Source organism: Somniosus microcephalus, chromosome 27 (assembly GCF_052327205.1).
Source record: "Somniosus microcephalus isolate GS21.2 chromosome 27, FLI_Smic_1.0, whole genome shotgun sequence".
In the NCBI taxonomy this organism is placed as follows: domain Eukaryota; kingdom Metazoa; phylum Chordata; class Chondrichthyes; order Squaliformes; family Somniosidae; genus Somniosus; species Somniosus microcephalus.
This window is the reverse complement of record NC_141013.1, coordinates 116,303-141,839: the sequence shown is the minus strand read 5'-3', so window position 1 is coordinate 141,839 and position 25,537 is coordinate 116,303. Positions and strand designations below refer to the sequence as shown.

Genomic DNA, 25,537 nt, shown 5'->3' with positions numbered 1-25,537 from the left:
GGGAGGGATAATGACCCATGGTTATCCAGGGTATTTCCACTTTACAGCTGTGATCTATCAGATCAGCTTGGGTGCCGCTTATGCTGTTTTAGCTTGGACCTCAGATGACGACCAAGATGACCATCAGCATCAACAGCACCAGCAGCAGCAGGAAGAGCACCAGCAGCAGGAGCTCTGATGAAAGGTCATCAACCTGAAACGTTGACTCTGTTTTTCTCTCCACAGATGCTGCCTGACCTGCTGAGTATTTCCAGCATTTTCTGTTTCTATACCAGCAGCAGGAGCACCACCACCAGCAGGAGCAGAGGCAACCTGCTCCTCACAGACCTGCCGCTCCACAGGAGGGGATGTGCAGAGAGGTACAGCTCGCAGGAGGCAATACCAGCAACACAGGGTCTACAAGCAGAAGATTAGCTTTCTGGACATGTGTCTCAGGAGGCTCAGGGTCTCGCGGCAGGTGGTGGCCGACATTTGCAGCCTCCTGGAACAAGACCTGCTGCCAAGTGGAGCTGGTGGCCACGCTTTACCAGTGGCTAGCGAAGCCTCCACCACCCTCAACTTCTTTGCCTCAAGCTCCTTCCAGGCATCTGCCAGAGACATTTGCAGGATCTCACAGTCGACCGCCCACAAATGCATAAGACAGGTGACTGATGCCATGTTTGCCAGGGCCGGCAATTATATACACTTTGCCACCAATGATGCCAGTCAGAATGAGCGGGCGCTCGAGTTTGCAGCTCTGACTGGCTTCCCACAGGTGCAGGGTGTCATCGACTTCATGCATGTGGCAATTAAGGCACCCTGGATCACCCAGGGGTATTCATCAGCCACAAGGGCTTCCACTCCATCAATTTGCAGCTGGTGTGTAACCACAAAAGGATGATTATGCAGGTATGCGCAAGATTCTCAGGGAGCTGCCATGATGCTTTCGTCCTACGCCAGTCCACCCTCCCTGATCTCTTCGCACCTTGAAGCAGACTTACTGGCTGCCTGCTTGGAGACAAGAGGTACCCACTTAAAATGTGGCTGATGACACTTGGTGAGGAATCCAACCAATGAGACCCAGGAGCGCTACAATGAAAGCCATATGACAACCAGATGTGTCATTGAGCAAGAAATTGGCATGTTGAAGATGCACTTCAGGTGCCTCGACGGATCTGGAGGTGCCCTTCAATACGCACCAGCCAGGCTCTCTAGAATGATTGTGGTGTGGTGCACTCTGCACAACATAGCGGCAACAGCGAGGATTGGAGCTGCAGGAGGAGCAAGGCACAGAGCATAGGGCATCGGAGGAGGAGCAAGAACACGATGCAGCCAATGCACCAGCAGCGGTGCACATTGGTGCCCGGGATGTCCTAATAATGACGAGGTTCAGTTAGGTTCCACCAGTGCACCCACCTGGCAGCCACATGCTACACTCACTTACACCGCCCCTCCACCCTTCCCCCAAAACAAAGCAGTCCTGCAATCAACCAAGTATCCCTTTCACAGCCACCCATTGCTTGGCGTTGAGATACCATTCATCTCAAGTGAAAAGGCCACTTGCCAGGCAGCAGCCAAAAATGGGCAAGGTGGGAAAGTGGTATAAACAAATAATATTTATGGGGCTCAAAAATGAAACAGAACCTTAATATTCTAACAATGTGTAACACACCCATGTGCATACCCTTGTACAACCACAAATCTTTATTCGTCCTCTTCCTAGCACTTCTACGTGGTGCAACCCCTGTGGCTTCAGCAGAGGTAGAGGCCGGCTGCTCAAAACTCAGCCCTACTGCTGAGATGCTCTTGGCCGATGCTCTCTGGATTTCGGGGCCCGTGAGGACCCCGCCAAAGACTACTCCACCTGCACCTGTGCAGGGGCAGACTTGGCCATTGGGACACGAGGTAGCATGTGGGTTACTGATGGAGGGTGCGGGGGGGTGCAATGGGTGAGAAGTGGAAGCGCTTTGAGCAGCGCCCCCACTTCCATGTCCTAGTTTGCCATCATCCCTGACAGCAATGAGCTGGAGAGCACTTTGCTGCGATGAATGGCCAAGGCTAGAGTTTCATCAATCCTATTTAAGGTGGCATTCATAGTGTGCAAGCCATTGGTGAGGGCCTGCATGCACAAGTTTGACTGCCACGTTTGATGCTCCATGCAGGTGGCCACTCTTTCCATGGATGAAGACATCACCGCAAAGGCCTGTGACATCAAGCCACTCAGTCTTGAGACGGACTCCTCCAATCTGTCTGCAAGCGTGCACAGTGCGGCTGGAACGCCTGCCAGTACATCGCACATTCTCTGCTGCTGCTCCAGAAGAATCCTCTTCGTCGTTGCCCCCCCCCCGTGGTTCAGCATCTGCATCCAGCTGAGCAGAGCTTGGAGCATCCGACGCCCTTTGACGTGGACTCTCCAACTGCAGTCCTCATCTCCACCATCTGCTCTTGCTCATTTGTGATGGGTGAAAACAGATTATCTTCCTTATTGGTCCCTCCGAAGTGCGAGTATCTGAGCTGGTGCATGGTCTGCGTGAGTCCTGTGACAGTGCACCCGCAGAGTGTGTGACTTCCTCGGAGGAGTCATCACCGTCCTCCTGGCCCACCTCCTGCGGACGCTTGAAGGCCCCGCAGGAGATTAAAAACATGAATTAGAACTGTCAAGGTAAGAATGTTTTATGTGATCATTACGCACATAATCATATTTCACTGGCTGCTGATATCAAGTCAACATGAGTGAGTGGTTATATGCCATATGGATGTCTGATATTTAATTCTGCCACCAGGTAGCTGGGAGGCTCCCAGCTCACCATCTCCAATGGCTAGGCCCGCCGAGACTCCGCTGATGTCCAGTGCCTCCTCCTCTGCAGATGTTAATTGCAATATTGCTGGAGGGCCGCCTCCAGTTCTCTGCCTCTCCCTGATGTTCTGTGCTCTCTTCTCCTGCAAGGAGGAAAAGAGACCCAAGAGGTAGAGTAATGACATGTCTTGAACGGATGGATGGACAACATCTGTTGAGAGTGACTATGAGGGAGAGGCATGACATTGCATTAAGATGAGGGTGAGTGTCAGTGGTGGATGGACAGATGGGGATGTGAAGGCAGTGCATTGACAGAGAGGGATGGGTGCACCTGCAAGGTAAGTTGGTGTGAGGAGTGATGTGCTGGAGTAAGCTTGAGAAGGCAGAGAGGGGGTTGGGCTGATACACACAGGATGTAATTGAATGTGCCACTGTACTCACCTTTTCTGCCCTAATTAGGTAATTAAACCGCTTTCGGCACTGAATCCAGGAGCATGCCATTACATGCCTGCTGCTCACCTCACGAGCAATCTCCAGCCACGCCTTCTTGCTTGCATGCTTCTTCCTCTTGTCAGTAAGAAACAGTGGCCTAGAAATTCGGTAGGCTTAGCGCCGCATTTGAGGCGCTAGAGGGCCTAGCGCCGGAGTTATGGCCAGTTGAGAAATTCCCTGGGGCCCTAAATCGGCGTTGCACCGGTAGCGCTGCGCCGGCACCGATGACGTCATCGGTGTGCGCAGCGTCCCGGTTGCCGTGGTAACCCGGCCCCAAGCCGAAATTCAGTTGCGCCCGCCTCGCCCGTGGCAGGCACAACTAAGACTCTGGCAACAGAGTCTTCCCCCAGTGTGCGCCGGCGCATAAAGGTGGAGCGGCGGCCGGCCGCGTTCCCGGCGGCTGCCTGCCCGCACCTCCCTTCCCGGACTCCTGCATTCCCCCCCCGCGGCCCTGATCAGTGTCTCATGCGAGCCCGGCACTTCCCCGAGGTGCCGGGCTCAGATGTCGGGTCAATCCGCCGGACAGTTGTCGGCTGCAGGCAGCTCCTCCTTAACAGGAGGAGGAGGCCTGCAGTTCCCCCGCCTGCCGCACCGCATCGGGTGCCGCAGCGGGGGATTAGCGCCGGGAAACCCAAGTTCACGCCCGTTTTGAGGCGCTAAAGGAGGGTTTTAGCGCCCGCCGCCGTCTGGGCCCGGCGCACCCGAATTTTCGTCACGCGCTGCCGCATTACCGCTGGCGCAAACTTTCTGGCGCTACAGCCCTGGCAAGACCAGAACCCAATTTCTAGGCCAGTATCTCCCAGCAGGCCCTTACAGCTCCCAACATCACAATCAAGGAGGCGTCACTAAAGCGAGGCGCAGACTTGGAACATTGGGACACCATTGTGACAGTTTCTTCTTTTGTTCTCCCACCTCCAGAACCCATCAACTGTCATCTTTGCAGAGTTCCTTCAAATACTGGAGTTGAAATTGACTCATGCGGTTCATCATCATGCCCGCTCAACCTAATTGGTAGAGAAGCCTGGAAACTCAGATGCAAATGCAGTGGTCGAGTTAAAAAGCCACCGACAGAGGCGCTTATCTTCTTTCCGGGTTTCCCACGTGCTATCAGACCCCCCTGCTCCTAGTGCGTTGACAAGTAAAATTTCCCCCCCTCCGCCCTAGTTTCCAGGAGGATGCCCTGTTGTGCAGCCAGAAGGCTGTGGCCTAGAAATTCAGTTGTTTGCGCCAGCCGCTAGCGCCTTAGGAGGAGAAGTGGGGCGCTAAGTGGCTAGCGCCCAGGCGTGGCGCGATCTGCACCTCTCGCGAACTTCACTCAAGATTTAGCGGCGGCGCTAAACCGCAGCGTCCGCTCAGCTTCGCGCGCAGATCATGACATAATTTCATGGTGCAACGCCCTTGGTGCGCCCCGAACCGGAACTTCAGTGGCGCCGCCCTTCTTTGCGCCTGGCGCCCCCAGCGACTGGTAGAGGGGAACGGTTCCCAGTCGCTGCGGGGCGCGGGGGGCGCTATTTAAATGGGACTCCTCCTGCAGTATAAGTGGCAGCCATTTTGCTCCAATCCTTCTGTGTGAGAGAGAGATATTTGGAGAGAGACAAAGGCAGAGAGCTTTCTGCTTTGACTCAGCGCTCGCACAGGTACTTCTGGCTTCAGGCCAGAGCTTTGCACTTGGATTTCACTTTCAGTGCCATAGCCTTGAGTTGCCACATATAATGGGGGCTGCAATGGGTGGAAACGTTGGCTTTCTGCATTGCATTCAAAGGGATCAGAGATGCCGTGAGAGAGTGCCAGTCATGGCCAGATGGAGAAGGGCCAACAGGCGTCGGCACAGGAGGCCTTACCCACCCAGGGTATACCGCCAGCAGTTCTCATATCTGAACATGTCTGAGGAGCAGTGTGTTCGGAGGCTGCACTTGAGAAGGGAGGTGGTCACTGAGATCTGCCACCTGCTTCGCAGAGATCTGCAGCCACAGCTGAGGAGCAGGACGTCTCTGTCGGTGGCAGTGAAGGTGACGGTGGCTCTCAACTTCTATGCCACCGGCTCCTTCCAATCCGCTACTGGGGACATTGCCAACATCTCCCAGTTCGCGGTACATTGCTGCATCCGCCAGGTGAACAATGCCCTTTTCAGAAGGAGACGTCAGTACATCTCCTTCCGCATGACCCTGGACAAGCAGCAAGAGCATGCAATGGGATTTGGAAGAATAGCGGGCTTCCCCATGGTCCAGGGCGTAGAACTGATGAACCAGCAATGGTCAGGCCTTGCTTCAGGGCTGCAGTTTGCAGGGCATGGCAGCCAAACAAGTCGACCCTCCCCCTTTAAGAGCTGACCGGCGCCAGCGTGTCTGCCTTCATTCAGAAACTCGCCGCACCTGCGCTGCGCCCGCCCTCGGTGTTAGCGCCTCGGCACGCCGGCTTAGCGCCTTATGATAGTCGTGCATCGCCTGCTGTAGCGCAGCAGCAACCTCTTGGGGCGATGCAACTGAATATCGGCGAAAGTGGCGCCAAGTCGCGCCGGGCACTAAATTTAATGAACGCCCGGCTGTAGCGCCCCAAACGTGGCTATACTGAGTTTCTAGGCCTGTGTGTTTAAGATTGTGTTGGCCAAGCTATGCCAATTTGAAACTTTAGCATATTTCACAGTGTAAGTTGAGAGCTTCTGCCTCTGAATAGAGAAAAACTGAATGGCGTCTTTATTATTTTATGGATCAAGGAGAATAATGAAGTGTGAGACTCACTGCTTTACTCTGTGCGCAGTTTATTTAAATAAATCATCTGTGGTTTAGAGTCGGAGACCCAGCCTAACAGAATGTCTGTAGGTCAGTTTTTGAGGAGAATCTTGCAGCACATGATACATTCAGTAGCTGGTGTTTAGTGAAGGTTTTCTGTTATAATCCCGAGTTATCGTGATTGTTTACCTTAATATTGGGCCAAAAAGATACATTGCAATCATTGCAGACCAGATCTGTTTATAGGAGGGGGTGTTAATATCTCACCTAAAAAACCCAAATTGTAACAATGACATTAGACTTTTGTTTAGCTTAGTTTTGTAAAACTGTTATCATAGAAACGTAGAAATTTACAGCATGGAAGGAGGCCATTTCGGCTCATTGCAGCCGCGCCGGCCGACAAAGATCTATCCAGCCTAATCCCACTTTCCAGCACTTGGTCCATAGCCCTGTGGGTTCTGGCACTTCAAGTATATATCCAAGCACTTTTTAAATGTGATGAGGGTTTCTGCCTCTACCACCCTTTCAGGCAGTGAGTGCCAGACTCCCACCACCCTCTGGGTGAAGACATTTCCCCTCAAAGCAACTTTAAACTCCTACCACTTACTTTAAATTTCTGCCCCTTGGTTGTTGACACCTCTGCTAAGGGAAATAGGTCCTTCCTATCCACTCTATCTAGGTCTCTCATAATTTTATACACCTCAATAAGGTCTCCCCTCAGCCTCCTCTGTTCCAAAGAAAACAAACCCATTCTATCCAATCTTTCTTCATAACTAAAATTCTCCAGTCCAGGGAACATCCTCGTAAATCTCCTCTGCACCCTCTCTAGTGCAATCACATCTTTCCTGTAATGTGGTGACCAGAACTGCACGCAGTACTCTAGCTGTGGCCTAACTAATGTTTGATACAGTTGAAGCATAACCTCCCTGCTCTTGTATTCTATGCCACGGCTAATAAAGGCAAGTATTCCGTATGTCTTCTTAACCATCTTATCTACCTGGCCTGCTACCTTCAGGGATCTGTGGGCCTGCACTCCAAGGTCCCTTTGTTCCTCTACACTTCTCAGTGTCCTACCATTTAATGTGTATTCCCTTGCCTTGTTAGCCCTCCCCAAATGCATTACCTCACACTTCTCCGGATTGAATTCCATTTGCCACTGTTCTGCCCACCTGACCAGTTCATTGATATCTTCCTGCAGTCTACAGCTTTCTTCTTCATTATCAACCACACAGCCGATTCTAGTATCATACCCCCTACATTCAAGTCTAAATCATTGATATATACCACAAAAAGCAAGGAACCCAGTACCGAGCCCTGCGGAACCCCACTGGAAACAGCCTTCCAGTCACAAAAACACCCATCAACTATTACCCTCTGCTTCCTGCCTCTGAGCCAATTTTGGATCCAACTTGTCACTTTGCCCAGGATCCCATGGGCTTTTACTTTCGTGACCAGTCTGCCATGTGGGACCTTATCAAAAGCCTTGCTAAAATCCATATATACTACATCAAACGCACTACCCTCATCAACCCTCCTTGTTACCTCCTCAAAAAATTCAATCAAGTTAGTCAGACACGAGATTCCCTTAACAAATCTGTGCTGACTGTCCTTGATTAATCCGTGTCTTTCTAAATGAAGATTTATCCCTCTGAATTTTTTCCAATAATTTTCCCACCACCGAGGTTAGGCTGACTGGCCTGTAATTACTCGGTCTATCCCTTTCTCCCTTTTTAAACAAAGGTACAACATTAGCAGTCCTTTGGCACCACACCTGTAGCCAGAGAGGATTGGAAAATGATGGCCAGAGCCTCTGCTATTTCCTCTTTTGCTTTGCTTAACAGTCCGGGATACATTTCATCCGGGCCTGGGGATTTATCCACTTTCAAAGCTGCTAAACCGCTTAACACTTCCGCTCTCACTATGTTTATTTCATCTAATATTTCACACTTCTCCTCCCTGATTGCAACGTCTGCATCGCCCCTCTCTTTTGTGAAAACAGATGCAAAGTATTCATTAAGAACCATACCCATGTCTTCTGCCTCCACACACAGGTTACCTTTTTGGTCTCTAATAGGCCCTACTCTTTCTTGAGTTATCCTTTTGCTCTTAATGTATTTATAAAACATCTGTTAAATTACTGAGTGGTCACTGAGCTGAATTGATGTCATTTCCAATGTCAATTTCACTTCGATGCTTAAATATGCTTAAGGCAGAAATTGTCTTTCTCAAGCATAATCCTCAAATTCTTACCTAAGCAGAATAAAGCATGTGATCAATAAAGGTTTACAGGGTCTAAGAAGAAAATGTGTCTGATGTTTCATGTAGAGCCCATCTGTAAAATGAATTCACTGCAACCCTGTCATAGACATTCCAAAATGTTAGATACATTCCCAGAACTGAGGGTTCACAAGGGGACGGATGTGTGTCAAGGCAGCTCCCACTATCTGCCTGTAATAGGATTTGGAAAGATGGCTTGTTCGAACATTCTTACTAAATCTCATGGGAAACAAAGATCTGCCAAAGAGCTGAATTCTTAACTGATAAATTACTGGCCATTTCTAATCGATGAAACAGATATTTTTGGGGGAAAATTAAAAAAAAAAATCAGTCTGTTCTGCTGAAAAAAATCTCTGATAAAGTGAAGATTTCTGCTGTTAGAAGAGATTGAAAATCCCAAAGCCATATTGTCAACATTCTCACTCGGTATTAAATTCCTTTTTTGTGAAAAAAGGCAGAATGTAAATTAACAACTCACCAAATGAATAGTACAAAAGCTATGAAGTTTGGGTGAATTTTGGCTCAACTCACCAAAACTCGCTCCCTCGCCCGGTCTCCGCACTCCCCCCCCCCCCCGGTCTCCGCACTCGACCCCCCCCACCCGGTCTCCGCACTCGACCCCCCCCACCCGGTCTCCGCACTCACCCCCCCCCCACCCAGTCTCCGCACTCACCCCCCCCCCCCCACCCGGTCTCCGCACTCACCCCCCCCCCACCCGGTCTCCACACTCGACCCCCCCCACCAACCCCCTCGCCCGGTCTCCGCACTCGCCCCCCCCGCCAACCCGGTCTCCGCACTCACCCCCCCCGCCACCCAGTCTCCGCACTCGACCCCCCCCCCCACCCAGTCTCCGCACTCGACCCCCCCCCCCCACCCGGTCTCCGCACTCGACCCCCCCCACCCGGTCTCCACACTCGCCCCCCCACCCCCTCGCCTGGTCTCCGCACTCGCCCCCCCCCCCCCTCGCCCAGTCTCCGCACTCGCCCCCCCCCCCTCGCCCAGTCTCCGCACTCGACCCCCCCCACCCGGTCTCCGCACTCGACCCCCCCCCACCCAGTCTCCGCACTCGACCCCCCCACCAACACGGTCTCCGCACTCGACCCCCCCCCCACCCGGTCTCCGCACTCACCCCCCCCCCGCACCCAGTCTCCGCACTCGACCCCCCCCACCCACCCGGTCTCCGCACTCACCCCCCCCCCCCACCCGGTCTCCGCACTCACCCCCCCCCCCACCCAGTCTCCGCACTCACCCCCCCCCCACCCGGTCTCCGCACTCACCCCCCCCCCCACCCGGTCTCCGCACTCACCCCCCCCCCACCCGGTCTCCGCACTCACCCCCCCCCCCACCCAGTCTCCGCACTCGACCCCCCCCCCCACCCGGTCTCCGCACTCACCCCCCCCCCACCCGGTCTCCACACTCGACCCCCCCACCAACCCCCTCGCCCGGTCTCCGCACTCGACCCCCCCTCGCCCGGTCTCCGCACTCGACCCCCCCCACCCGGTCTCCGCACTCACCCCCCCCCCCCCACCCGGTCTCCGCACTCACCCCCCCCCCCCACCCGGTCTCCACACTCGACCCCCCCACCAACCCCCTCGCCCGGTCTCCGCACTCGACCCCCCCTCGCCCGGTCTCCGCACTCGACCCCCCCCACCCGGTCTCCGCACTCACCCCCCCCCCACCCGGTCTCCGCAGTCGACCCCCCCCCACCCGGTCTCCGCACTCACCCCCCCCCCACCCAGTCTCCGCACTCGACCCCCCCCCCCCCACCCGGTCTCCACACTCGACCCCCCCACCAACCCCCTCGTCCGGTCTCCACACTCGCCCCCCCCCCACCCGGTCTCCGCACTCGACCCCCCCCCCACCCGGTCTCCGCACTCACCCCCCCCCCCCCACCCAGTCTCCGCACTCGACCCCCCCCCCAACCCGGTCTCCACACTCGCCCCCCCACCCCCTCGCCTGGTCTCCGCACTCGCCCCCCCCCCCCCTCGCCCAGTCTCCGCACTCGCCCCCCCCCCCTCGCCCAGTCTCCGCACTCGACCCCCCCCCCCACCCGGTCTCCGCACTCGACCCCCCCACCAACCACCTCGTCCAGTCTCCACACTCACCCCCCCACCCCAACCCGGTCTCCGCACTCGCCCCCCCCCACACCCCTCAACCGGTCTCCACACTCACCCCCCCACCCCCTCGCCTGGTCTCCGCACTCGCCCCCCCCACCCCCTCGCCCAGTCTCCGCACTCGACCCCCCCCACCCGGTCTCCACACTCACCCCCCCACCCCCTCGCCTGGTCTCCGCACTCACCCCCCCCCACCCCCTCGCCCAGTCTCCGCACTCGACCCCCCCCCACCCGGTCTCCACACTCACCCCCCCACCCCCTCGCCCAGTCTCCGCACTCGACACCCCCACCCCCTCGCCTGGTCTCCACACTTAAACCCCCACCCCCTCGCCCAGTCTCCGCACTCGACCCCCCCACCACCAACCCCCTCGTCCAGTCTCCACACTCACCCCCGCTTGCCCGGTCTCCGCACTCGCCGCCCCCCCCACCCCCCTCGCCCAGTCTCCGCACTCGCCCCCTCGCCCGGTCTCCGCACTCGCCCCCCTCGCCCGGTCTCCGCACTCGCCCCCTCGCCCGGTCTCCGCACTCGCCCCCTCGCCCGGTCTCCGCACTCGCCCCCCCTCGCCCGGTCTCCGCACTCGCCCCCCCCCACCCCCCTCGCCCGGTCTCTGCACTCGCCCCCCCAACCCCCTCGCCCGGTCTCTGCACTCGCCCCCTCGCCCAGTCTCCGCACTCGTCCCCCCTCGCCCGGTCTCCGCACTCGCCCCCCCCACCCCCCCTCGCCCGGTCTCCGCACTCGCCCCCCTCGCCTGGTCTCGGCACTCGCCCCCCCCAACCCCCTCGCCCGGTCTCCGTACTCACCCCCCCTCGCCCGGTCTCCGCACTCGCCCCCTCGCCCAGTCTCTGCACTCGCCCCCTCGCCCGGTCTCCGCACTCGCCCCCTCGCCCGGTCTCTGCACTCGCCCCCTCGCCCGGTCTCTGCACTCGCCCCCTCTCCGCACTCGCCCCCCCTCGCCCAGTCTCCGCACTCGCCCCCCCTCGCCCGGTCTCCGCACTCGCCCCCCCTCGCCCGGTCTCCGCACTCGCCCCCTCGCCCAGTCTCTGCACTCGCCCCCTCGCCCGGTCTCCGCACTCGCCCCCTCGCCCGGTCTCTGCACTCGCCCCCTCGCCCGGTCTCTGCACTCGCCCCCTCTCCGCACTCGCCCCCCCTCGCCCAGTCTCCGCACTCGCCCCCCCTCGCCCGGTCTCCGCACTCGCCCCCCCTCGCCCGGTCTCCGCACTCGCCCCCCCTCGCCCGGTCTCCGCACTCGCCCCCCCTCGCCCGGTCTCCGCACTCGCCCCCCCTCGCCCGGTCTCCGCACTCGCCCCCCCTCGCCCGGTCTCCGCACTCGCCCCCCCTCGCCCGGTCTCCGCACTCGCCCCCCCTCGCCCGGTCTCTGCACTCGCCCCCCTCGCCCGGTCTCTGCACTCGCCCCCCCTCGCCCGGTCTCTGCACTCGCCCCCTCGCCCGGTCTCTGCACTCGCCCCCTCGCCCAGTCTCCGCACTCGCCCCCTCGCCCAGTCTCCGCACTTGCCCCCTCGCCCAGTCTCCGCACTCGCCCCCTCGCCCAGTCTCCGCACTCGCCCCCTCGCCCAGTCTCTGCACTCGCACCCCCTCGCCCAGTCTCTGCACTCGCCCCCTCGCCCAGTCTCCGCACTCGCCCCCCCTCGCCCGGTCTCCGCACTCGCCCCCTCGCCCAGTCTCTGCACTCGCCCCCTTGCCCGGTCTCCGCACTCGCCCCCCTGCCCGGTCTCCGCACTCGCCCCCCTGCCCGGTCTCCGCACTCGCCCCCCCCCCACCCCCCTCGCCCGGTCTCCGCACTCACCCCCCCTCGCCCAGTCTCCGCACTCGCCCCCCCCAACCCCCTCGCCCAGTCTCTGCACTCGCCCCCTCACCCGGTCTCCGCACTCGCCCCCTCGCCCGGTCTCTGCACTCGCCCCCTCGCCCGGTCTCTGCACTCGCCCCCCTGCCCGGTCATGTTCCTGAAACCAAAAAGATTGCAAAAGGCCAAGAAAAGTCAGAGTCACAACTTGATACTGACCTTGGGATAAACCACAAACCATCCCAAATAAGAGAAGGGTTGTGGCCCAGTTTGAGTCCATTTCTTTATCTCTGATCCTACAATTGGTGCAGATGGAATGTGTTTTGTAGATTGTGGATCTTCAGACAACGCCAGCCAATTTTATTCAATGTAGTTTGGAGCAGCTCCCTGATAAACAAAAACAAAATACTGCAGATGTTGGAAATAGGAAATAAAAACAGAAAATGCTGGAAACATTCAACCGCTCAGGGAGCATCTGTGGAGAGAGACAGAGAAATATTTATGGGGCTGCGTGTTCAGAGCGGGGAGAGCAGGCAGATCGCGGGGGGCTGGGGGGGGGGAGCAGGCAGATCGCGGGGGGCTGGGGGGGGGAGCAGGCAGATCGCGGGGGGCTGGGGGGGGGGAGCAGGCAGATCGCGGGGGGCTGGGGGGGGGGAGCAGGCAGATCGCGGGGGGGAGGAGCAGGCAGATCGCGGTGGGGGGAGCAGGCAGATCGCGGGGGGGGGGAGCAGGCAGATCGCGGTGGGGGGAGCAGGCAGATCGCGGGGGGGGGGAGCAGGCAGATCGCGGTGGGGGGAGCAGGCAGATCGCATAGTGATTAGCACTGTTGCCTCACAGCGCCAGGGACCCGGGTTCGAATCCGGCCTCGGGTGACTGTCTGTGTGGAGTTTGCACATTCTCCCCGTGTTTGCGTGGGTTTTCTCCGGGTGCTCCGGTTTCCTCCCACAGTCCAAAGATGTGCGGGTTAGGTTGATTGGCTATGATAAAAATTGACCCTTAGTGTTAGGGGGATTAAATACGTGGGGTTACGGGGATACGGTGGGATATGTGTTGGTGTAGGGGTTACGGGGATCGGGTGGGATATGTGTCGGTGCAGGCTCGATGGGCCGAAATGGCCTCTATCTGTACTGTGAGGTTTCTGTGATTTCTGTGATCGCGGTGGGGGGAGCAGGCAGATCGCGGTGGGGGGAGCAGGCAGATCGCGGTGGGGGGAGCAGGCAGATCGCGGTGGGGGGAGCAGGCAGATCGCGGTGGGGGGAGCAGGCAGATCGCGGTGGGGGGAGCAGGCAGATCGCGGTGGGGGGAGCAGGCAGATCGCGGTGGGAGGAGCAGGCAGATCACGGTGGGGGGAGCAGGCAGATCGCGGTGGGGGGAGCAGGCAGATCGCGGTGGGGGGAGCAGGCAGATCGCGGTGGGGGGAGCAGGCAGATCACGGTGGGGGGAGCAGGCAGATCGCGGTGGGGGGAGCAGGCAGATCGCGGGGGGCTGGGGGGGGAGCAGGCAGATCGCGGGGGGCTGGGGGGGGAGCAGGCAGATCACGGTGGGGGGAGCAGGCAGATCACGGGGGGGGAGCAGGCAGATCGCGGGGGGAGCAGGCAGACGGTGGGGGGGAAGCAGGCAGATGGTGGGGGGGAAGCAGACAGATAATGGAGGGGATGTGGAGTTTACAGGTTAGCTTGTCGGTCCAGGGGGGAAACTCTCCTGCTGCTCCTGGTCGGCAAGTGGTGCTACAAAGGCACTTACCTCATGGATTCAGCCCTTCTCAGCTCCTTTAACCTGCCGGGTTTCCCGCAGCCTGGGAAACTCAGCCAGCATGTGTTAAAAATAGAAACACTGTTAAAATGGAGGCATACAGCCTCCTTAAAAGGTTTCACCGACTGACTCACCTCCTGGGAGTGGATTGGTCACCCACCCCTCATCCCGCCCCCGTTAAAATTGGAAATAGGCATGTTTGCGGTGGGTTGGGTTCCTGTTTCAGATTTTTAACTTTTTAATTTCCCACCCAACCCAAACCCACCCATTTTGGGGTTTAAAATTACGCTCAGTGTGTTAGGTTGATGACCTTTCATCAGAACTGGAAGAAGTTAGAGGTGTAACAGGTTTTAAGCAAGTACAGAGGCAGGGAAAGGGGGAAGAGGAGGAAAGAACAAAAGGGAAGGGTGGAAGGCAGGAGTGATTAAATGACAAAAGGGATGATGGTGCAAAGCAAAAGGGAGTGATAATGGTATAAGTAAAGAAACAAAAAGGTGGGTCTGGAGGAGCTGTAAATGGGAATAAGAACATAAGAAATAGGAGCAGGAATAGGCCACTTGGCCCCTCTAGCCTGCTCCGCCATTCAGTAAGATCATGGCTGATCTTGGGCTCAAAACCACTTCCCTGCCTGCTCCCCATAACCCTTCACTCTCTTAGCTTGTAAAAATCTGTCTATCTCCACCTTAATTGTATTTAATGACCCAGCCTCCACAGCTCTCTGGGGCAGAGAATTCCACAAATTTATGACCCTCAGAGAAGAAATTCCTCCTCATCTCAGTTCTAAAAGGGCGACCCTTTATTCTGAAACTATGCCCTCGAGTTCTAGATTTCCCCACGAGGGGAAACATCCTCTTTGCATCTACCTTGTCGAGCCCCCTCAGTATCTTATATGTTTCAATAAGATCACCTCTCATTCTTCTAAATTCCAATGAGTATAGACCCAACCTTTCTTCATAAGTCAACCCACTCATCTCAGGAATCAACCATGTGAATCGTCTCTGAACTGCCTCCAATGCAAGTATATTCTTCCTTAAATAAAGAGACCAAAACTATACGCATTACTCAAGGTGTGGTCTCACCAATATCAGAATCATTATCTGCACCTGCTGTCTGAAAAAATGGGAGCAGTGGTTATGATCTGGTTATTGAAACCAAAGTTTTACCATTTAGTGTATATTTCCTTCACTTATTCTTCCTTTCAAAAGGTAGCTTTGCACATTTATCTGCATTAAATTTCATCCATCTGCTCAACCTACTAATCAGTCTATAGCCTCCTAAAGTCACTTAGTCTTCTTCACAGTACCTCGCTCCCTATTTTTGTGATATTGGCAGATTTTGATATTATGCCCAACTCCAGAACAAACATATTAGAAGAGCAATAGACCCAGCACGGATTAAATTTGTCACACCCCACTTGCCTTTTCCAAATCCATTCTGGCCATCATTAATTAACCCATGTCTTTCTAGGTGACTAACAATTTTATCCCATATTATGGCCTCTAGAAATGAACCCACTTCTGTTATTAAGATAAAAAAGCAGATCTCCCTCACTTGCATGTCAAGGTGCAACACCTTCCCATTCACCTCCTCCCTTCCCATTGTCCAGGGACCCAAAAATTCCTTCCAGGTGAAACAGCAATTTACTTGTACTTCTTTCAATTTAATACACTGTATTCACTGCTCACGATGAGGTCTCCTCTACATTGGGGAGACCAAACGCAGATTGGGTAACTGCTTTGCTGAACACCTCTGTTCAATCTGCAAACATGACCCTGAGCTTCCGGTTGCTTGCCATTTTAATTCTCCGCCTCACTCCCACGCTGACCTCAGCCTCTTAATCATAGAATGGTTATAGCGCAGAAGGAAGCCATTCGGCCCGTCGAGCCCGTGCCGGCTCTCGGCAAGAGCACTTCAGCTCGTCCCACTCCCCCGCCCTTTCCCTGTAGCCCTGCAAAGTTTTTCCTTCAGGTACTTATCCAATTCCCTTTTGAAAGCCGTGATTGAGTCTGCCTCCACCACCCTTTCAGGCAGTGAATTCCAGATCCTAACCACTTGCTGCATAAAAAAGTTTAACCTCATGTCACCTTTGGTTCTTCTGCCAATCACCTTAAATCTGTGTTCTCTGTGTACACTGTTCTAATGTAGCTCAACGGAATATTGAGGAACAGCACCTCATCTTTCAATTAGGCACTTTACAGCCTTCTGGACTCAACATTGAGTTCAACAATTTCATACCATAACCTCTGCCCCAATTTTTTTCAGATGGCAGCTGTTGATGATTCTGCTATACCCATTTACATCTCTTCTCAATACATCTTTTGTTTCTTCACTTGTCCCAATACCATCCCCTTTTGCTTTGCACTATCATCCCTTTTGTCATTTAATCTCTCCTGCCTTCCATCCTATCACAGACCTTCCCTTTGTTCTTTCCTCCCCTCCCCCCTTTCCCTGCCCCTACACTTACTTAAAACCGGTTACATCTCTAACATTTTCCAGTTCTGATGAAAGGTCATTGACCTGAAATGTTAACTCTGTTTCTCTCTCCACAGATGCTGCCTGACCTAAGTATTTCCAGCATTTCCTGTTTTCATCCCTAATAAACAAGGTGTCATTACAAAGTGACCCCATAGCTCAACTAGAACAGCGGCGACTCCAACTTTTTCAATGTTTAACTTTTTTAAACGGTCTGAAGTTCATTCATGTTACAATAATACCTTCACGGCTGAGTTGCAGATCAGTGATTCTACACCTGGGTGAAGGTCCAGCTCTGAAGGTATCTCAGTAGCTTCTATATCTGAAGACAGAAGATGGTCTCGTCTCGTTTAAAGCGATAAGTCTCTAAAACTGAATACAGAACTCCCGGCTACTTTATCTCAAGACAGAGTTCCGGACATTCACCTCACAAATCTAGGCGGAAATCCCAGACCCTTCCTCCGGAATTCTGTTCCAGTTTTAGTTATAGCTAAAGACAGAACTGTGGAAAGAAACCCCAACACTCACCTCTGAAAACAAATCTCCAGCGCTCCGCTCCACTCCAACATCCCGTTCGTTTGCCGTTATATAGGGTTTGGGATTGTGCACTCACATCGGGTCACGCCCAGGAGAAATGGACACCTGCCGTGGACTAAAATAGTAGGACCTCCTCCAAAAAAATCATTATGTTGATCAAAGAGTCCTGTACAGAGAGTCCTGTGGGAAACTGCTACGTCATTAAGGTACTTAACAAAATCTTAGGAAGATTACTAGCAACTCACAAAGTAGCAATACAGAGGAACTGAGGCAATGGGTTCAGAATGGAGAACAGTGGGGATATATAAAGAGTACAGATATATAAGAACATATAAGAAATAGGAACAGGAGTAGGCCATACCGCCCACCAAGCGTGCTCTGCCATTCAATAATGGGTGGCAAATGTAACCCCACTATTCAAAAAAGGAGGAAGAGTGAAAACAATGAACTACAGACCGGTTAGCCTAACATCAGTAGTAGGGAAAATGCTAGAGTCTATTATAAAGGATGTGATAACAGGACACTTAGAAAATATCAACGGGATTGGAAAAAGTCAACATGGATTTATGAAAGGGAAATTGTGTTTGACAAACCGACTGGAGTTTTTTGAGGATGTAACTGGTAGAATAGATAAGGGAGAACAAGTGGATGTGGTGTATTTGGATTTTCAGAAGGCCTTTGATAAAGTCCCACATAAGAGGTTAGTGTGCAAAATTAAAGCACATGGAATTGGGGGTTAATATACTGGCATGGATTGAAAATTGGTTAACAGACAGGAAACAGAGAGTAGGAATAAATGGGTCTTTTTCGGGGTGGCAGGCGGTGACTAGTGGGGTACCGCAGGGATCAATGCTTGGGCCCCAGCTATTCACAATATATATATATAAATGATTTGGATGAGGGAACCAAATGTAATCTTTCCAAGTTTGCTGATGACACAAAACTAGGTGGGATTGTGAGTTGTGAGGAGGATGCAAAGAGGCTTCAAGGCGATATAGACAAGTTGAGTGAGTGGGCAAATACATGGCAGATGCAGTATAGTAATTGGTGGAAGGTTTAGAGGGGATTTGAGGGGAAATTTCTTCACTCAGAGGGTTGTGGCGATCTGGAACTCACTGCCTGAAAGGGTGGTAGAGGCAGAAACCCTAACCACATTTAAAAAGTACTTGGATGTGCACTTAGGATGTTGTAACCTGCGGGGCTACGGACCTGGAGCTGGGAAGTGGGATTAGGTGGAATAGCTCTTTGTTGGCCTTCGTGGACACGATGGGCCGAAATGGCCTCCTTCCATGCTGTAACTTACTATGATTCTAACGTGGATACATGTGAAGTTATCCACTTCAGTAGGAAAAACAGAAAGGCAGAGTATTATTTAAATGGTGATAGATTGGGAAATGTTGATGTACAAAGGGACCTGGGTGTCCTTGTACACCAGTCACTGAAAGCAAACATGCAGGTGCAGCAAGCAGTTAGGAAGGCAAATGGTATGATGGCCTTCATTGCAAGAGGATTTGAGTACAGGAGCAAGGATGTCTTACTACAGTTATACAGGGCCTTGGCGAGACCACACCTGGAGTACTGTGTGCAGTTTTGGTCTCCTTACCTAAGAAAGGATATACTTGCCATAGAGGGAGTGCAGCGAAGGTTCACCAGACTGATTCCTGGGGTGGCAGGACTGTCGTATGAGGAGAGATTGGGTCGACTAGGCTGGTATTCACTAGAGTTTAGAAGAGTGAGAGGGGATCTCATTGAAACATATAAAATTCTGACAGGGCTAGACAGACTGGATGCAGGGAGGATGTTTCCCCTGGCTGGGGGATCACAGTCTCAGGATACAGGGTAGGACATTTAGGACTGAGATGAGGAGAAATTTCTTCGCTCAGAGGGTGGTGAACCTGTGGAATTCTTTACCACAGAAGGCTGTGGAGGCCATGTCACTGAATATATTTAAGAAGGAGATAGATAGATTTCTAGACATAAAAGGCATCAAAGGGGTATGGGGAGAGAGCGAGAATATGGTATTGAGATAGAGGATCAACCATGATCATATTGAATGGTGGAGCAGGCTCAAAGGGCCGAATGGCCTACACCTGCTCCTATTTTTCTATGTTTCTATGCAGGGTATTCAGGGCCAGAGTGATCTCCTGGACTAGTTTTGATAGGTTGGAGAGGAATTTCCCAGATATTTCCCCCAAATTGGGCTGGGTTTTTTTATTTGGTTTTTCGCCTCTCCTAGGAGATCACATGGTTTTGGGTGGGGTGGAGAGTGGGTATATTGTGATAACGAGGTATCACAATTGTGTGGGACAGACTCGATGGACCATAGGGTCTTTACCTATGTTCCCAGTAATTTTTGGCCCTGCGCGGCCCCTTTAAGGGCCAGTCAAAATGCTGCGCATGCGCAGTTTTTACATCGAAAGGCCGGCTGCGCAGGTTCCCTGGAGCGGAGCGCTACTTTATCTGTCTTTCATTATTTGCATGTTAGATTATTTCCACTAGTAAATAAATGGCTATGTTTATCTTTTTTTGTCGTTCTGAACACCTCAATCAAATCCCTTGTCATTCTTCGCAGTTTAAAAAACACAATTTTTACTTTCCTTCAATGAGGAACAGTCGACACCATTTCGGACATCCAACTGTTGGCTAACTTTTCCAAAATGACTGCGGGGCAGTTAACAGTTTAATTTTCCGCGCAAACCAGTTTAAGCAAATATTAACTAGAGGTTCCAAATCTTGAAATGTGCAGCTATTGGGCTGCTTCTGTTTTCAGCTGGTCTCAAGGATAAGACTGCACACACACAAATGATAGATATGAAGAAAAGAGAAAGACAGAGAGAACAGACAGATAGAAGCAGAAGAGAATATAAACTGGCAGACTATCTCTCGACCATCAGAGACACAAAACAGAGACAGACCCTCACCAGGTACAGACTAAGCGACCACCAACTGGCAATTGAAAAAGGGTGATACAAGAAATCCTGGCAGCCTAGAGAGAATAGAATATGTGATCAATGTCTGACCGGCGAGGTTGAAACAGAAATGCATTTCCTCCTAAAATGCGAAAAATTCAACACATCAAGAAACATATTATTTAACAAGCTCAGCCAAACAACCCCAGATTTCAAAGATTTGGATGACCTGTCAAAATTAAGATTAGTCCTGGGAGAAGGAGACAGACCATACCTTGGTGCCAAATATGTAACAACGTGTCACAACCTGAGGACTGTTTAAAATTAATACTGAATGTACCCAATGATGTACAAAGACTGTTTAAATTAATATTGTTTAAAAGTAATATTGTATGTACCCAACAAGGGTCAAAATTGTTTGACACCTACAGAATGTTGGAAAACTGTACTTTTTGTTGTGAAAGCTTTGGCAATATGGTTCTCTGTAAACTTTCATGCCAATAAAGCATTTGAATTGTGAATTGTGAAAATTGTGATAACAAAGGCAGGTAAGAGAAAGACCAAGGAATAGTTCTAACTTTTACTGTGCAGTGTAAAATGGCGGCTGATGCACTACTGCCCAGTGATAGAGGTTAAACCTAGCCCCATATTTCACGTTACAGGAAATCTATGAGCTGTTTTTAAACGTCTGTAAGTCTCGCACTTCCTGTAATACTTTTCCCTTCACACTTTTCCTGTCAAATTATTGTGACCATATCGCTATTGTTATAAAACAGTGAATCTTCTCACTCAACATGACCATGCCAGGGAGAAGTGTTCATCATGGGGATCACCTCATGATGGGAAGAGATGAGATAGTAGCATTTTTAGAAAAAGTTTGAGAAGGAGGAAATGTTACAGAGGTTCCGTTTAAGGACCTTTTGTAAAGCACAACCTTCAACACACACAGCAAAGATTTATTTGTGCTTGGGCATACTGTGAAATTAGATTCATTATAAAAGGGGTTATAATTTTGTTGCAGCGCACACAGAAGAAATCTTCCCCATGAAGACACATGTTTTCACAAAATAACAGTGCCTTTTCACATCAGGCACATGCAGTTTGATTGCAACGAGTTACAAGATCAGAGACAGCGGTGTCTGAAATCTAATGAGAAACTCAAACAGCTGGGGTATTTATCACACCTGTTGTAGCAACTATTCAGTGTCTGAAGGGCTGTTTCATGCAATCTGTTACTGATTATCTTTCTGTGTCAAGCACCTTAAAACATAATTTCATGCACTTTAATTGTCAGATGCCCAAAAGTTAAAAAAAATTATCAGGGATTTTATTTTGGGACATTTTGCTAATGGATGCATTTATTCAACTCAAAAAAAGGACTGCACCATCACATAGCAATCTCTGTGGCCCTTTCCATTATGTACTACCTTTAGCTTGACACACTTTATAGAGATTACATAGAATTTACAGCACAGAAACAGGCCATTCAGCTCAACAGGTCTATGCTGGTGTTTATGTGCTATACGAGCCTCCTCTCACATTACTTCATCTAACCCTATCGACAGAGGAGGAAGCAGTGCTGGATCTAGTTCTGGGGAATGAAGTGGAGCATGTTTCAGTGGGAGAGCATTGGGGGAACAGTGATCATAATATTATCAGGTTTAGAATAGTTATGGAAAAGGGAAAGATACAATCAAGCGTAAAAATACTTAACTAGAGGAGGGCTAACTTCAGTAAGTTGAAAAGGGATCTGGCCCAGGTGCATTGGAATCAAAACTTGGTAGGCAAAACAGTAATTGAACAATGGGAGGCCTTCAAAGAGGAGATGGTTTGGGTACAGAGTCAACGCAATCCTATGAAGGTGAAAGGACGGGCATCCAAAACTAGAGATCCGTGGATGACTAAAGATATAGGGCGCGATCTTGCCAGCCCTGGGGAGGCGGGTATGGAGGTGGGGCTGCCAGGAAAATGGCAGAATCTGGGGGTGGGTGCCCATCCTGCCCCCAACCCGCCTCCGTGCCATCTTCCCAGGAGGTGGGTAGCCGACCCGCGCTGGGTCCTGTCTCCTGGAGGCAGGAAGGGGATTACAGCCACTTAACTGCCTGTTAACAGGTAGTTATCAGGTAGTTAAGAGGATTATCCCCATTTCTCCAGGAGAGCCGTGGGCTTCCTGACGTCAGGAAACCCCGCCAGGATCATCGAGGCGAGCAGTGGGTCTGCGGGGGTCAGAGGGGTGCAAAAGTGCGCTGTAAAGGTAAGTGATGGGTGCAAGTGTGGAGAGGTAAGTGTGTGAGGTGAGTGTAAAGTGATAGAAAATGTTTACTTACCTTTGTTTCTTCCTGCAGGCTTCAACAGGAGAGTCTCACATCTCAATGGCAGAGATGACATGGCTGTTGCATTCTCCGATGCAACAACCATCTAATTTCTGCTAACAAAAAATACAAGGACTCATCAAACAACATAGAATGTCAGTGTTTGACAGCTTCACAGAGCTGTCAAATGATGACAATTCATCTGTCAAAAATTCTCTGGCTATGGTTAGATAGATAAGAATGGAACCAGGTGAGTGCAGTCCCACCCAGCTGGATGACGGTGGAGAGGCGTTGGAGAAGAATGGAGTGGTCAACCGTGTCAAAGGCTGCAGACAAGTCAAGAAGGACGAGGAGGGATAGTTTACCTTTATCACAGACACAAAGGATGTTAAACCAAGGCACTGCCTACTCTCAGGTAGACGTAAAAGGTCCCATGGCACTATTTCAAAGAGCCAGGAGGTTATCCTCAGTGTCCTGGCCAATACCTATCTCTCAAACCACATCAGATTATCTGGTCATTATCACATTGCTGTTTGTGGGAGCTTGTGTGCGCAATTTGGCTCTTGTGTTTCCTACATTGCAACAGTGACTCCACTTCAAAAGTACTTCATTGGCTGTAAAGTGCTTTGGGGCGTCCTGAGGTTGTGAAAGGCGCTATAGAAATGCAAGTTTGTCTTTCTTAAAACGGGGACCGAATTAAGTCTGCTCACTCTGGTCCAATTATCCTCGCTCTCTCAACCCGTTAGGTTAGAGGAGCGCACTTGGTCTGAACTCCCTGCGCGGGACTTACGGGAGGCCGACTATATCATGTAACAGATTAGTCACACGTGTTGTATAACAGATAACTTCTGTGTGAAAGATCAACAAGATTCATTAATTACAAAGAACATTTTTATTAGGTTTGAATATTTCATTGTGCATTGGAATAATCTGCATTTAGAATCGGGAGAAATCTTACACTTTAGGGGCATTTTAACCACAGCAAGACTCATCATGGAATTGGTTACAAACATAGGATTACATAGGATATACGGCACAGAAACAGGCCATTCGGCCCAACCAGTCCATGCCGGTGTTTATGCTCTACTTGGGCCTCCTCCTGTCTTTCCTCATATAAATCTATCAGTGTAACCCTCTATTCCTTTCTCCCTCATATGCTTGTCTAGCCTCCCCTTAAATGCATTTATACTTTTCGCTTCAACCGCTCCCTATGGTAGCGAGTTCCACATTCTCACCACTCTTTGGGTAAAGAAGTTTCTATTGAATTCCCTATTGGATTTCTTGGTGACTATCTTATATTGATGGCCTCTATTTATGCTCTTCCCCACAAGTAGAAACATTCTCTCTGTATCCACGCTATCAAAACCGTTCATAATTTTAAAGACCTCTATTAGGTCACGCCTCAGCCTTTTTTCAAGAGAAAAGAGACCCAGCCTGTTCATCCATTCCTGATATGTATACCCTCGCATTTCTGGTATCACCCTTGTAAATCTTCTCTGCACCGTCTCCAGTGCCTCTATATCCTTCTTATAATATGGCGACCAGAACTGTAGGCAGTACTCGATAAATGTGGTCTAACCAAGGTTCGATGCAGGTTTAGCATAACTTCCCTACTTTTCAATTCTGTACCTCTAGAAATAAACCCTAGTGCTTGGTTTGCTTTTTTTATGGCCTTGCTAACCTGTGTCACAACTTTTAGTGATTTGTGTATTTGTACTCCGAGATCCCTTTGTTCCTCTACCCCACCTAGACTTGCACCCTCCAGGTAATAAGTGGCCTCCCTATTCTTCCTACCAAAATGTAATACCTCACATTTATCTGTGTTGAACATCATTTGCCAATTATATGCCCATTCTGCAAATTTATTAATGTCCTCATGTAATTTGTTGCAGTCCTCCTCAGGTTTGACTATCCCCCTCAATTTGGTGTCATCTGCAAATTTAGAAATTGTGTTTTTGATTTCAAAGTCTAAATTATTAATATAAATTGTGAACAACAGTGGTCCCAGCACTGATCCTTGTGCCATTGTGAATAGCTGCCTTTTACCCCTACTCTCTGCTTCAGTCTTGAATCCAGCTAGCTATCCATTCTGCTACTTGTCCCCTGACTCTGCATTCTCTGACATTGTTCATCAGTCTATTATGGGGTACCTTATCGAAGGCCTTTTGAAAATCTAGATAAATTACACCTACTGCATTACCCTTGTCTACTCTCTCTGTTACCTCTTCAAAAAATTCATTGAGGTTGGTCAAGCAAAACTTTCCCTTTTGAAATTTATGCTGACTATTCATTACTATGTTTTTGGTTTCTAGATGTTCTTCTATTTTCTCCTTTAGTAGGGATTCCATTATTTTTCCTACCACCGATGTTAAGCTGATTGGTCTAAATTCCCAATAATAGATAATCGAGGGGCTATAGGGAGAGGGGAACTTAAAACAATCACTATCACTAGATAAAAAGTACTCGATAAAATAATGGGACTAAAGTTGGACAAGTCACCTGGACCCGATGGCCTGCATCCTAGGGTCTTAAAAGAAGTGGCCATAGAGATAGTGGATGCATTGGTTGCAATCTACCAAAATTCCCTGGATTCTGGAGAGGTCCCAGTGGATTGGAAAACCGCAAATGTAATGCCCCTATTTAAGAAAGGAGGGAGACAGAAAGCAGGAAACTATAGATCAGTTAGCCTAACATCTGTCATTGGGAAAATGCTGGAGTCTATTATTAAGGAAGTAGTAGCAGGACATTTAGAGAATCATAATGCAGTCAAGCAGAGTCAGCATGGTTTTATGAAAGGGAAATCATGTTTGACAAATTTGCTGGAGTTCTTTGAGGATGTAACGAGCAGGGTTAATAAATGGGAACCAGTAGATGTGGTGTATTTGGATTTCCAGAAGGCATTCGATAAGGTTCCACATAAAAGGTTACTGCACAAGATAAGAGCTCATGGGGTTAGGGGTAATATATTAGCATGGATAGAGGATTGGCTAACTAACAGAAAACAGAGAGTCGGGACAACTGGGTCATTTTCCGGTTAGCAAACTGTAACTAGTGGGGTGCCACAGGGATGGGGCCTCAACTATTTACAATCTATATTAATGACTTGGATGAAGGGACCGAGTGTAATGTAGCCAAATTTGCTGATGATACAAAGATAGGTGGGAAAGCAAGTTGTGAAGAGGACACAAATAATCTGCAAAGGAATATATAGATAGGATAAGTGAGTGGGCAAAAATTTGGCAGATGGAGTATAACATTCTGACAGGGCTAGACAGACTGGATGCAGGGAGGATGTTTCCCCTGGCTGGGGGGGTTTAGAACAAGGGGTCACAGTCTCAGGATACAGGGTAGGACATTTAGGACTG

General features: G+C 51.3%; 1 protein-coding gene across 1 annotated transcript in view; it reads right to left on the bottom strand.

The window, feature by feature from the left end:
* cilp (cartilage intermediate layer protein, nucleotide pyrophosphohydrolase) overlaps window positions 1-17,099 on the bottom strand; it is a 107,633-nt gene extending 90,534 nt beyond the window's left edge. Inside the window, exons 1-2 of the mRNA XM_085968265.1 lie at window positions 16,943-17,099; window positions 12,410-12,577 (exon numbers count right to left, since the gene is read on the bottom strand). Of these exons, the coding sequence (XP_085824391.1) occupies window positions 12,410-12,470 (61 nt within the window). The 5' untranslated portion in view covers window positions 12,471-12,577; window positions 16,943-17,099. The remainder of the gene's footprint in view (window positions 1-12,409; window positions 12,578-16,942) is intronic.
* Between the last annotated feature and the right edge of the window lie 8,438 nt (window positions 17,100-25,537).